General features: G+C 41.8%; 1 protein-coding gene, 1 non-coding gene and 1 pseudogene across 13 annotated transcripts in view; 2 read left to right on the top strand and 1 right to left on the bottom strand.

Moving 5' to 3' along the window:
- Positions 1 to 1183: 1183 nt before the first annotated feature.
- Positions 1184 to 1290, top strand: LOC131486381 (U6 spliceosomal RNA). Its single transcript, XR_009249296.1, has one exon. It is a non-coding gene; the product is annotated as a U6 spliceosomal RNA (small nuclear RNA).
- Positions 1291 to 3436: 2146 nt separating this feature from the next.
- Positions 3437 to 4271, top strand: LOC131484490 (FGFR1 oncogene partner 2-like; annotated as a pseudogene).
- A 1725-nt stretch (positions 4272 to 5996) lies between these two features.
- The window catches only part of HADHB (hydroxyacyl-CoA dehydrogenase trifunctional multienzyme complex subunit beta), a 40831-nt gene continuing 33175 nt past the window's right edge, over positions 5997 to 13652 (bottom strand). For 11 of the 12 annotated variants that reach the window (XM_058682766.1, XM_058682768.1, XM_058682772.1 and 8 more), the window contains 7 exons: positions 13055 to 13176; positions 10690 to 10769; positions 10562 to 10609; positions 9880 to 9967; positions 9481 to 9555; positions 8914 to 9078; positions 5997 to 7229 (listed from right to left, as the gene is read on the bottom strand). In XM_058682766.1, coding sequence (XP_058538749.1) covers positions 7194 to 7229; positions 8914 to 9078; positions 9481 to 9555; positions 9880 to 9967; positions 10562 to 10609; positions 10690 to 10769; positions 13055 to 13176 — 614 coding nt within the window. In that variant the 3' untranslated portion in view covers positions 5997 to 7193. The remainder of the gene's footprint in view (positions 7230 to 8913; positions 9079 to 9480; positions 9556 to 9879; positions 9968 to 10561; positions 10610 to 10689; positions 10770 to 13054; positions 13177 to 13652) is intronic. The other variant, XM_058682761.1, reaches the window with a different exon arrangement.

Raw genomic sequence — 13652 nt, 5'->3', positions numbered from 1 at the left:
GTCCCAGATAAACCACAGCAGACACAGACAGAGGACCTCTGAGTCATCCATTAAGTCCCAGAAGAAGACTGGAGACTCTGCTACTGCTTTTCATTCCTTGAGAGAGACTGGAATTTGAGAGACCTGGAGAAAAAATTTAAAACGTAAATGAGAATGGGTAGGGGGAGAAGATAGGCTGAGAATTAGGATTCCTCTCTCTGGAAAGATGGATGCAAAGGTGCAAAGAATGTGTCTGGTTTGCTGGTTGCTGTAGCTTCAGCATCTAAAATATGCTTAACATGTAACAGGCACTCAGTAAGTATTTATTGAATAAATGAACTATACAGACCACAGCAAGAACAGGGACTTTTGCTCAGAATCAGAGACCATGAGAAGCAAACAGCTGGAGGGCCTGTGGGGGGGTGGGGGGGGTGGGGGGGTGGCGGGTGAGGGAGGGGAGCACAGGGGGGAAGTGCACTTCTGAAGTGTGAATGAAAGATGAGGGCAAGTCAAGGCTCTCCTCCCAAATGGTTATTTGGTGGAACAAAGGATCTAATTAAAGTTTTATATGAAAAGCAAGGCACTTAAGTTGGGATCTTTAAGAAGAGCATAACGGGGGAGGGGGGCAGGCACCTGGGCGGTTCAGTGGGTTGAGCATCTGACTTTGGCTCAGGTCCTGATCTAACGGCTTGTGAGTTTCGGCCCCGCCTACATCGGGCTGTATGCTGTCCGGGCAGAGCCCGCTTTGGATCCTCTGTCCCCCACTCTTTGTCTCTCCTCCACTTGTACTCTCTCCCTGTCTCTCAAAAATGAATAAACATTAAAAAAATAGCGTAACCAGTTTGAGGTACCTGAGAGCAAACAGCAATGTGTACTTTTTTTTTTTTTTAATGTTATTATTTACTTTTGAAGGAGAGAGAGACAGAGCGTGAGCAGGGGAGGAGCAGAGAGAGACAGAATTTGAGGCAGGCTCCAGTCTCTAAGCTGTCAGCACAGAGCCCGATGCAGGGCTTGAATTCACGAACTGTGAGATCATGACCTGAGCCAAAGTCAGACGCTTAACCGACTGAGCCACCCAGGTGCCCCAGCAATGTGTACTTTAGATGGAGGCATCTGTAACCATGACAGCCAAGGGTCGTCTTTTGTAGCAGTCACACTACCGAAAATCGCTCAATTTCTCTTAGGCATAGAATGTTTAGAAACAGTGCTCGCTTTGGCAGCACATATACTAAAATTGAAACCATACAGAGAAGATTAGCACGGCCCCTGTGCAAGGAGAACACACAAATTCGTGCAGTGTTCCAGATTTTTAGAAAGACAGATACCATATGTTTTCACTCATATGTGGATCCTGAGAAACTCAACAGAAGACCATGGGGGAGGGGAAGGGCGAAAAAAAGTTACAGAGAGGGAGGGAGGCAAACCATAAGAGACTCTTAAACACTGAGAACAAACTGAGGGTGGGTGGGGGGGTGGGAAGAGGGAAAAGTGGGTGATGCGCACTGAGGAGGGCACCTGTTGGGATGAGCACTGGGTGTTGTATGGGAAACAATCTGACAATACATTATATTTAATATAAAAAAAAGAATGTTTAGAAATAGCATGTAACTTATGTAAAGTTGGGTGAACGTGACCTAACTGCAGACCTAGAACTTCAGAGACGCCACGAAAGTCCTCTCCAATCCGATCCCACTGCCTCCCGCCCAGAGGTAACTTCTACTCTGAATGTGATCAACGTAACACTAAGAAAATTTTTTTGTGGTGAAACACGGAAAATGTACCACCTTAACCAAGCGTACAGTTGCATAGTGGAAGGTACGTTCACAGTGCCGTGCGACCAATCTCCAGAACTCATCTTTCAAAACTGAAACTCTATACCTATTCGGCAACTCCCCATTCCCCCCACTCCAGTCCCTGGTAACCACCATTCTACTTCCTGTCTCGACGAAGGTGACTATTTTGTATACCTTATATAAGTAGAACCATACAGTGTCCTTTTGTGACTGGTTTATTTCACTCAAGGTTCATCCCTGTTGTAGCACGTGACAGGATTGCCTCCCTTTTTAAGGCTGCATAGTACTCTACCGCGTGTATACACACATTCAGCTGTCAATGCACATTCGGGTCGCTTTCCCCTATTGGCTATTGTGAATAACGCCACGATGAATGTGGGTGCACAAATCCCTGCTTTCAATTCTTTGGGGTACGTACCTAGACATGGAGTTGCTAGATCATATAATAATTCTATTTTTAATCTTTTGAGGAACGATCATACTGTTTCCCATAGCAGCTGGACCATTTTATATTCCCACCAACAGCGTACAAAGGCTCTGGTTTCTCTTACATCCTCACCACCGTGTGCTATTTTCTGTGTTTTTTTTTTTTTTAATATTATTTATTTTTGAGAGAGAGAGCAAGCGAGCGAGCGAGCAGGGAAGGGGCACAGAGGGAGACACAGATTCAGAAGCAGGCTCTAGGCTCTGACCTGTCAGCACAGAGCCCGACGCGGGGCTTGAACTCACAAACTGCAAGATCATAACCTGAGCCGAAGCCAGATGCTCAATAGACTGAGCCACCCAGGTGCCCCTATTTTCTGGTTTTTTTGATTAACAGATATCCTGATGGATGTGAGGTGGTATCTCGGTGTAGTTTTGATTAATGGTGTTGGACTAGTTGACTAGTGATATTGAACATCTTTTCATGTGCTTATCGGTCATCTGTATATATTTTGTAGAGAAACGCCTATTTAAATCCTTTGCCCATTTTTAAACTGGGTTATTTCTTGGTTGTTGAGTTGTAAGAGTTCTTTGTATGTTCTGGATATTATCAGATATATGACTTGCAAATATTTTCTCCAATAGGTTGCTCTTTGATGCACAGAAATTTTTAATTTTGATGAAGTCCAACCTATTTAGTTGTTGTTGCCGGTGTTTTTGGTGTCACGGCCAAGAAAGTATTGCCAAATCTAATGTCATGTAGCTTTTCCTGTTTTCTTCTAAGAAGTTTATCAATTTAGCTCTTATGTTTAGGTCTTCGATCCACTTTGAGTTAATTTTTGTACATGGTGTACGGTAAGGGTCCAACTTTCATTCTTTTGCAGGTGGCCCATTTTCCCAACACCATTTGCGGACAAGACTGTCCTTTCTCCATTAAACGGTCTTAGCACTCTTGCCAAACATCATTGGACCACATCAGATTTATTTCTGGGCTTAAACAAAAACCAACTTATCTCCAGAAGGTTCTCCTTGGGCCAGTGATGGGGCTCAGCCCTGCTGCCCCCTCCAGCCGCCCCTCCACTGACTGCCTCTGCTGGGTTCTGCGTCTGCTCGCTGAAGAAGCTGAACAGGCGAGAGGAGTCTCTTCCCTTGGGCGCGTGGGCCCCAGTTAGCAGAGGCTTTGAGTCCTAACACCACAGCTGATGGCTGCAGGGGAGGGAGACCAGAATACTCCTTTCGAAATGAGTTGCACAACTGACAAGGCACTCACTGATGCTGATGCGCTTGCTGAAAGACTGAGAGATCATGATGACGCAGCAGAATCTCCGACCGAGCAAACCACCGCTCTCAACAAGTGAGCAGACGTGATGAGCAGGATCAGGAAGAAATTCAAGAGCTTAACGAAGTTGCAAGACATCGGCCACAGTCCGCGTTGGTTATGGGAATCCAGCAAGAAAGCAGGCAAATCAGAGAAGTACAACCAAAGAACAAAGAATTGCATACATCCCTGGAAGAACATCCATAGACTGCTAACGGCTAGCAAAAAAGATGATCTGGATATAATGATGAAGTCAAAAGAGCAGCACTCCCAGACTGACATGGGTTGTTGTAACAGCTCTGGAGTCTTCCTTGATGCATCCTGACACATCTTTGAAACATCTCAACATGGACCGGAGAGGAGGCACTTGGAAGCAAATCAGAAATTCCAACTGCATGTTGATCAGATAACGGAAATGACGGCAGTAATGAGGAAAGCCATTGAAACTGATAAGCAACAGGGGTACAAGTTACTGGAACAAATATTTCAACTTGAACAAGAAAACAAAGGCTTGAGAGAGATCCTTCACAGGAGTGCACGTGTGCATGAGCTGGGGAGGGGCAGAAAGGGAGAGAATCCCAACTCAGGGCTTGAGCCCACGAACTGTGAGATCATGACCTGAGCCTTAATCAAGAGTCAGAGGCTTAACCGACTGAGCCACCCAGGTGCCATTTTTGAACCTTAGGAAAGATGTGTCTGAAAGTCCATCTTTGACAGGATTAGTGACCAGTAGCAACCAGAGTCTGAGGAAGAGCTGAAGAGCCTGTAAGTCTTTGAGTTTCATATACTTCAGATGGTCACTGGGACTGGTCTACTAAAGTGAATGAGTTAACAGAAAAATCAATCTCAAGCTATGCTTTTTTTTTTTCCCTATAGTACGTACAGTGGATTGGCAATGACATTTTCTTTTTTACTATTTTAGAGACAGAGAGAGAAAATGCAAGTGAGCAGAAAAGAGTGGCAGAGGGAGGGAGGGAGGGAGGGGGAGAGAGAGAGAAAGAGAGAGAATCCTACGTAGGCTCCATACTCAGTGTGGAGCCCAATGCTCAATCCTACAACCCTGGGGTCACGACCTGAGCCAGAGGCAAGAGCTGCTGCTCAACTAAGCCACCCAGGCGCGCCTATAAGTATTCATTTGATGTTTTACAAAATATGTATCTAGTATGTAAATTTTTAAAAGCCACTAGAAATAGAAATGGACTTGAACATCAACTGAAATCTAAACTTTTCTTATTTTGTGATTATAGGATTAAAGAGGATAAAAAGGTAAAAAACAAAACACCATTATTTCCAGATCTTTCCACTAATGTCCTTTTTCTGTTTCAAATCCAACCCATGATACCATAGTACATTTGTCATGTCTCCTTAGCTTCCTCTGGTCTGAGTTTCTCCGTATTCTCTTATTTTTTGTGAACTTGATAGTTTTGAACACATTCTGTGTAGATGTCCCTCAGTTTGTGTTGCATGTTTTTTTTTTATGACCCAACTGGGCTAATGGGTATTTGGAAAGAATACCCCTGAAGTGAAGTGCCCCTTTGATCACATTATGCCGGAAGTATGTGGTATCTACATGCCAGCACTGTTAACCTTGGTCACTTAGTGAAATTAGTGCTTGCCATGTTTCTCCACTGTAAAGATGCCTTGTTTTCCCTTCTCATACTCTATTTGCTGGAGTTGAGACACAAAGTCCAGCCCACACTCAACCAAGGACGGACATGTCCTACTTCCTGGAGCACGGAGTCTACACGCATTATTTGGAATTCTTCTGTATGAAAGACCTCTTTTCCCTTCCCTTAACTGTTTTAGAAAACATTTTTATCTCATATGTAGGCCTCTCAGAAACAGACTTAAGTTTTGCCTGTTTTTGAACCTGTCCTGTCAATGAACATTTGTTATTTACAATATTTTGCATTAAAGAGCAATGGTGCTATGCACTCTCTTGCACGCGTCTCCTGGCATTCCTGTGCTGGGTCACAGACCGTGTGTCCTATTCAAATGTGCAAGATGCCAAGCTGTTTTCCAAGTGGTTCATATCAATCTGTATTCTCACCAGCGGTGTGTCATAGTTCCTATTGTTCCACATCCTCATCAACACCTGGTATTGAGTCTTCATTTTTCCTGATGGGTATAAAAGAATAGCTCATTATGATCCTAATTTGATTTTTCGTTACTAATGAGCCTCTTTTCATGTTTATTCTCCATTTCTACATTATTTTCTAAAAAATGCCGGTTCATATCTTTTGCCCATTATTTTGTAAGTCATCTTTCTTCTTTCTGATGTACGGGAATTCATAGAACCTGGATCCCTTGAAAGACAGATCTATATCAGGGTGACATAGATCGTGAGAGAGAGAGATGTATCTCCTTTGTAGGATATATCTGTATCTTTGTCCCTTTTGTGGTTTGTCTTTCCATTCTGTCACATAAACAAAAGTTCTTATTTCAACACAGGCAATTTTTTTTTTTAAGGTTTATTTTTGAGAGAGACAGAGTGCAAACGGCGGGCAGGCGGGGGGGAGGGGCGGCAGAGAGAGAGGAGGAGACAGAATCCGCAGCAGGTTCCAGCCTGGAGCTGTCAGCAGAGCCCAGCGTGGGGCTCAAACCCATGAACTGTGAGACCATCACTTGAGCCAAAGTCGGACACTTAACTAACTGAGCCCCCCAGGCACCCCTTTTTTAAAAAGGTTTTTAATGTTTTTATTTATAAAATTTCTTTACACTTGACTTAAATCCTGGCAGACACATCTCCAAACAGGGAAATAAATTTACCCCCAAGGAGCAATGGGGAGAAAAGTGTTATTTTAAATGTTTTTTTTTTTTTAACATTTATTTATTTTTGAGAGACAGAGCATGAGCAGGGGAGGGGCAGAGAGAGAGGGGGAGACACAGAAGCAGCCTCCAGGGTCTGAGCTGTCAGCACAGAGCCCAACGCGGGGCTCGAACCCAACGAACCGTGGGATCGTGACCTGAGCGGAAGTCGGATGCTCAACCGAATGAGCCACCCAGGAGCCCCAAAAAGGTGTTATTCTAAAGCAGGACCCTCTTTATACCCCTAGCAGCCACATGACTGACTAAAATGGCTAAAAGTTACAAATGAGTAATTAAAGGCAAAATCTGCCCCCAAGCCAAGGGAACCACCCTTTACCTCTGGTAAAAACTAAGGCAAACAGTTCTTCAATACTCCCTCACTTTATTAAGTGTAACAGGGTACTTATATATCTAAACATTTACTGTAAGTTTTCAGTGACACTTAAACTCTGAATTACCTTTCCATAATTAAGTTTCTTTAGGCACATTGGTTTGTATTTTATAGAAAACACGCATCTTTAGGTCACAAATAGGAAGGAGTATACTTTGCAAATGTTACAAAGATGGTTCCAAATCTCTCCTGAACTGCAACCACTCATTTAAGTATTTAATGAAAATAGAGCCCCCAAACAACTGTTTAAACATAACACTGAGAGATTCTGCTGATTAAGAAATCCCTGAAAGAGTAGTAAGCCATGATTACTGGAAAGCTCAGAATACTAGCAAGGCTTAATTGCAAAGTATTGAACAGAAGGCCACAAATTGTCTTTTCCTAAGAGGAGACAGGAACTAAGGATGTCAGTTAGTAATGCATTGGAATGGCATTGCCTAGTGCGAGTGTTGCGCAGAAACTCCAGGTCACCTCTCCTTTATTATTTTGGATAAGCTTCCACTATCATCGCATGGCCCTGTAAAGGAGAAAAAAAAAAGAGCTCCATTAGAGCAACGGAAGGCAATGAATCCAGCCAGTCCTGAGGCAAAAGGGAACAATGGGAAAAGTACGGGCTTTGGAGTCCGATCCTGGGCCTGCCTTTCAAACACTGTGTGATCTTGTGTGTGTATGGGCAAGGGGAGTGTTGCCACTGGCATCTAGTGGGTAGAGATCCCGCTAAACATCCTACAACATGGAACACAACCCCCCCATAACAAATAATTATCTGGCCCCAAATGTTAATAGAGACAACGCTGAGACACTCTACTCTATATCCACAATGCGGGATTCCTCCTCTGGTCTCCCAGTCACATTTGTATCACTTATTTGGCTCTTGATGAAACAATGCCAAGTTTAATCTACTTTTTAATCGTCTCCTCTCGCCTTCACCAGACTGTAAACTTCTAGAAGAAAGGTACTGGGTGGTATTCTTCATTCATCCACAAAAGCATCCCGTATTGGGTTTTACTCTGTGTGCTAGGTGAACAACCAGGGAGCACACACTGGAAACCACAAGACCCTAACCCACGTGGGCTGCCCACTCCGCACGATACTGTGCCCTCGTTATCTCCCTCAGTTAAGCCTGGCACAGAAAGATGGGAGGGGGGGCTCCAGTCCTGACTATGGTTTCCTCTGGACAAAGGTACACAGACTGAAAAGTGCTTTTCATCATGAAGTCTGAAATACTCCAGCCTACAAATAACTGACCCCTTGTTTCTTCAGTTTCTGAGACAGATCATAAATAAAGGCTTTTAAATGCAAGATGTTTAAACTTTTATACAGCTTATTATTTATCTTGATCCAGCAACAGAAAGTTTCTGTAATCTGGAAGAAAACCAGATCTGTTTCCCTCAGGACTGGGGACAAAAAGATTACAATCAGCCCTCCTTTTGGATTTTAGTCCCAGAGTGAAATGCCATATGTAGCAGGTAGGAAGTTGTGTCTGTAATGCAAGTAAGGCCAATGAAAGAAATCTGTAGGATAACAAATTCCCCCCAAATAAACAGCAATGTTATCCAGCAGTAAATTAATTTTCCAATTAAGGTATAATTCAGTTTTCAGGAAAGATAATTTACTTTTCGGAGACATTTTATAAATATGACCTCAGGGTGACTAGATAAATGAGTAAAATTTTATCAAAAAAAATATTTTTTTTTAAGTTTAAGACAGAGACAGTGCAACTGGGGGAGGAGCAGAGAGAGAAGTAGAGAGAGAATCCCTCTTCGCACTCAGGACAGAGGCCGATGTGGGGCTTGAACCCCTGAAACCATGAGATCATGACCTGAGCTGAAACCAAGAGTCAGACGCTTAACTGACTGAACCACTCAGGTGCCCCGGCTCTAATTTTTTTCTACACGCTTTCTGTATGTAGAAACATAATGAGGATGTGTTCCTTTTAAAATCAAAAAATATATATAAACATTATTTTAGGAATAGAAATAGCTCGAGTTTAAAAACTATCTTCCTTCCAAAGTACTATCAAGAATTAAAGTTGTACCCTCCTCCCTCAAAATAGGCTGCTTTTTTTTAGTTGTCTGTCATCAGAAATACTGCTCTAAGGATGTTTCAAAGTGAACCAAATGAAACGTGCTTGGAATGAGCTGGTTTGGTTTCCAAGAAAATGACTTTCCAGCAGCACCTCGGAAGCTGCTGTGACATACCTGCCCTCCAGCGGCACAGGCAGCCACCAAGCCATACTGGCCTCCCTCCTTCCGTAATCTGTTGGCAGCTGCCATGACCAACCGGCAGCCAGTAGCTCCAAATGGGTGTCCCAGGGACAGCGATCCACCCCAGTTGTTAAACTTCTCCAAAGGAGGTGACCCAACCTGGCTCCCACAAAAACGACACAAATATAATGATGAGTTTACTTAAGATTAAGAATCAGGCCAGACTCCTAGCAAGAGGAAGGTAACAGAGATGGAGAAAATGACTAACTTGAGACACGTCACGTATTACTTTATCGTAAAGAGAGAAATTCTAGGTCAATTCTGAAAGCCGCTGTCTATTTACCTTCTCCTAACACCAGAACTGGAAGAACAAAAGACAAAATAGAATTTTACTTTCATTTTTTCTAAAGATTTCAGGAACTATTTTCCAACTAAGAAATAAATACATTTAATAAAATAAGAAATTCTTCATAAAAAGGAATTGCTTTCCCCTTCATATTTTTATTAACAGCCCAAATATTACTGTGCTTTGGAAGTTCAAGCATACTTTTAATCACTTACCTTGGTTTTTCTACCCATGTAATTTTGTGCAAACCAATCAGAATCCATGGCTTTAAAATTAGCCAAAATCTGACCCTACAAGGGAAAGGACCTTGTTATTAATGTCCCTTGACATTAAAGTTGAGCAAATCTTTACATCAGTTTTCAGTGAAATCTTCCTAAGGAAACATTTGCTTCTTTGGAAGGGCCTCTAAGAGATCACAGCAAAAGGTATGTCTTCAAAACTGCACGACTGGATTCCCCCCACTTAACACCCCTTCCAACAGTATAGGTCAGTATTTCAAATATAAAGCTCTACTTGTGTTTTATAACACTATCATAAAACACACTTGGATCTCCCCAACACAATACATTTTTTATGATTACAGTCCTTTGATATGTATCTTTTAAGTGACTTACTGAGAATGCTTCATGAAATTCAAAAGCATCGATATCAGTCATTGTTAATCCTGCCCTTTCCAGAACTTTTGGAGTAGCGTAAGTTGGTCTAAAAAGAAAAAATAAGTAATGTGTGAAAACTTTAATTTTTAACCTAAGAACTCCTTATTCTCCAAGGTGAGTTTTACATAAGGTATTATAATGCCCTCCACTCATGCACTGCTTCTGTACAAATATTAAGTATTGGGGACACAATAGTGAACTTAAACAGACATAGCCTCTGTCCTTACAAAGTTTACATTCTAGAGTCAGGGATATAGCTAATAAACAAACAAACTATGAAAGAGAAGGGCAAACAAATAATGTGAAGAATTAGAAAAACACAGAGCTGTGAGGGATGGGAAGACAGTCTGAACACTAGGAGGCTTTCATAAAAGGCCATTATAAAGACTATGTAGCAATATGAAAAAATGCTTATGACACCTTAATGAAAAAAGAATACATTATATATGTAGAAATGTATACAAAAAAGAGGGAAAAAAATCCAAAACTGTAAAATAATATACCAACATAAAGGACTATTTTTAAGAATCCAAAACAATTATGAACTCAGAACTTAACGTACTTTAAAATCTATATAATAAATGTGGGTAATCAAATACTTCTAATGATAGTCCTAGGATATTTCTACACTGTTACCTACCCAAGTAAAAGTTGATCTTTTGGATCCTGAGACACATACACAAAATCCCTAGGTAAAAAACAGAGGGGTTAGCTCCAGTAATAAAATAAAGAAACCGAGGCGGCCATTTATTTGAACATTTACTTTACCTCAAATATGCCTTTGGCTTATAACCCATGGCCAGAGCTTTCTCCTCTGCCATTATCAGCATTGCAGATGCACCATCAGTCTGAAATGTTAAGCAGAACAATAACGTTAAATTCTTCAGCCTTTCTGGAAGTCTCTGTACAACCATTTTCTATGTAGTGTTCCTGAATCTATCAACTAATTACACTGTATACAGAGATTTTATAAAACAAAACTATTTTCATTTTATCCATAATTAATCAGCGACCCAAATACACACACTGACCCATTGTTTTAAGGAAGAGGGTAGAAAAACCTGTCAAAAAGCACCATCATTATCAAAATGGACAAAGAGAATAGGTAACATTAGAAGTATGTATTCATAATAAACTTAAGCCAAAAGAGTTTTGCTTTTGACAGAATATGAGAAATCTTATGAATTAAAATAGTCTCTCATTTACTTACTTATTTTTACATTTTATGGACTGTTTCTGAACTTGTTTCCTGCCTGTGGAAGGAAACACAGGCTTCGAGGTGATATGAAAGAAACAGGCAGGCAGCTGAGAACATTAGAACCATGGTCTTTCCTCTCTGGACACACCCCATATACTTCTTACCAACTGAGAAATCAAGTTGAGAGACAAAGAGCTACCACTGAAAAAAAGCCTTATACCATGACTAAAAGAAAGCTCAAAAAAAAAAAAAAAAAAAATCCAGGGGCACCTAGGTGGTTCAGTCGTTTAAGTGTTCAACTTGAGCTCAGGTCATGATCTCATGGTTCATGAGTTTGAGCCCCACGTTGGGCTCTGTGCTGACAGCTGGAGCCTGCTTCGGATTCTGTGTCTCCCTTTCTCTTTGTCCCTCCCCTGCTCACCCTCTTTCTCTCAGAAATAAACATTAAAAAGAAAAAAAAATCCAAAACCCACTACTTTGGAGTTTGCAACATAAGAACAATTTCTACCACATTCTATGATATTATTTTAACTTCAGTAACCCTGAAGTCACGATGGAGCTACCTTACCACCAACAGAGGAGCCATAAGGTCTGGAAACAGCGGTGACCATACATAATAATGGTTTATGGACATTACATTAATATGTTCAATGTGCCATTGTGCAAAGTTACAATGAATGTGGTGCATCAACACATCGCCCAAAACCCACCTATCTGTGATGTGCCGCCTCTGATGATTTGCATTTCTGACTTCCAATGACTAAACCTGCCCCTTTAGCACACACCAGAAGTAATCAAGGAAGTTCAGATCTGGCAAGAGTATAGCCCACCCCATGTGGCCCTATCATTCAATTTGGTTGTGGAAATGATTAACCAGTCCTTCACCGCTCACGCCTAACAAGATGGTGGCGTACCATCCTGCTGGAACCATTCCAGGCACCCCTCCCCTAGCCCAAGAGTGGGCGTTAAGTAGTCACTTAACAAGGTCAAACATGTCAACATGTACCCAGGTTTCCGGACATCATGTGCAGGTAAGGAAGATACGTTGTAAAAGAAATGCTGACCAGCTAGACTCTATCCAGAGGACTATACCCCAAGGTGGTAGGAGAAAAGAAACCACATCTTATGAGCAGAAACAGAATCAAAGGGATGTTTAGTTAAGGAGGAGCCAAAAAACAAGGAGGGATATGAAGCTATATGCTGATAAATAAAACCACCACCCCAAGAAATGAGGGTAGACATACTTATTCTATGTTTTATAGGAAAACACTTATAGAAATTGCTTATAGTAATGTAATTGGGGGCCAGTATAGAGCATCATTTTCTAACAAGGGGAGCTAAAAGATAACTTGTCACACTCTCTGCCTACTTTCCACATCTCATACAACTCCTCAAATTCACATCCTATGCTCCAACCAAGCTTTTCCCCAAAGAAACCCTTGCTCTCATACCTCTTTGCTGTTCCCCTTGCCTAGAATGCATTTATTACACTTCTTGAACTGGCTTGTACCCTTCCTTCAAGATTTGCTGCTCAGATGCTACCTCCTCTACGGAGCCTCTCTGACTCCTCCCGTGTGCGTCTTCTCTGTTAGCCTGTGCTTACAACCTCCATCGCATCTTCTCCTGGCATTATCATCACTGGCCTTTCTACCCCCAGTGCTTAGGAGAGCTAATCAGAGTTTTCTGACTGGTTAAATGCCTGAAGTGAACAGCTTTTTGTATCAGAATCGTGGCTAGATTAGGTGACTCTGAAGGCCTTCAAACTAGGCTTCTTTCTGTTTTTTTTAATAACCCCATTTTAATATTTTTATAACGAATAACTAGATGTTTACGCCTCTATTTATAATACATATAAATAGATCTATTGTAGGCTTTTCTACTGAAAGGCCACAGATATAAAAGTCACTAGTAAACACACAGAGCACACATAGTTACCAGGAAAGAAGAATTTGCAGCCGTCACTGTGCCATAGGGCTTGATGAATGCAGGTTTTAGTTTGGCCATCTGCTCCAGAGACGAAGGACGAATGCCATTATCTTTGGTAACTGTATCTTTTCCTAAAAAAAAACATGAACTTTTTAACTCTAAAGAAGTACAAGCTTTATATATCTTCTCCAGAGAAATATGTTTTGGGGCGCCTGGGTGGCTCAGTCGGTTGAGCGTCCAACTTCAGCTCAGGTCACGATCTCGCGGTCTGTGAGTTCGAGCCCTGCGTCGGGCTCTGGGCTGATGGCTCAGAGCCTGGAGCCTGCTTCCCATTCTGTGTCTCCCTCTCTCTCTGCCCCTCCCCCGTTCATGCTCTGTCTCTCTCTGTCTCAAAAATGAATAAATGTTTAAAAAAAAAAAATTTAAAAAAGAAATATGTTTTAAAAACTGTAAGAACAAGTGAAATGTAAACCATAGCTATTTACCAAAAAGAAAATCTTTTACAGTTATTAAGATGTCATCGAATCTAAGGGCGCCTGGGTGGCAGTGTCGGTTGAGCGTCCGACTTCAGCCAGGTCACGATCTCGCAGTCCGTGAGTTCGAGCCC

The sequence above is a fragment of the Neofelis nebulosa genome, chromosome 9 (assembly GCF_028018385.1).
Source record: "Neofelis nebulosa isolate mNeoNeb1 chromosome 9, mNeoNeb1.pri, whole genome shotgun sequence".
Classification (NCBI taxonomy): domain Eukaryota; kingdom Metazoa; phylum Chordata; class Mammalia; order Carnivora; family Felidae; genus Neofelis; species Neofelis nebulosa.
The sequence above is the reverse complement of the archived record's forward strand: the minus strand, read 5'-3'. Positions and strand labels throughout refer to the sequence as shown.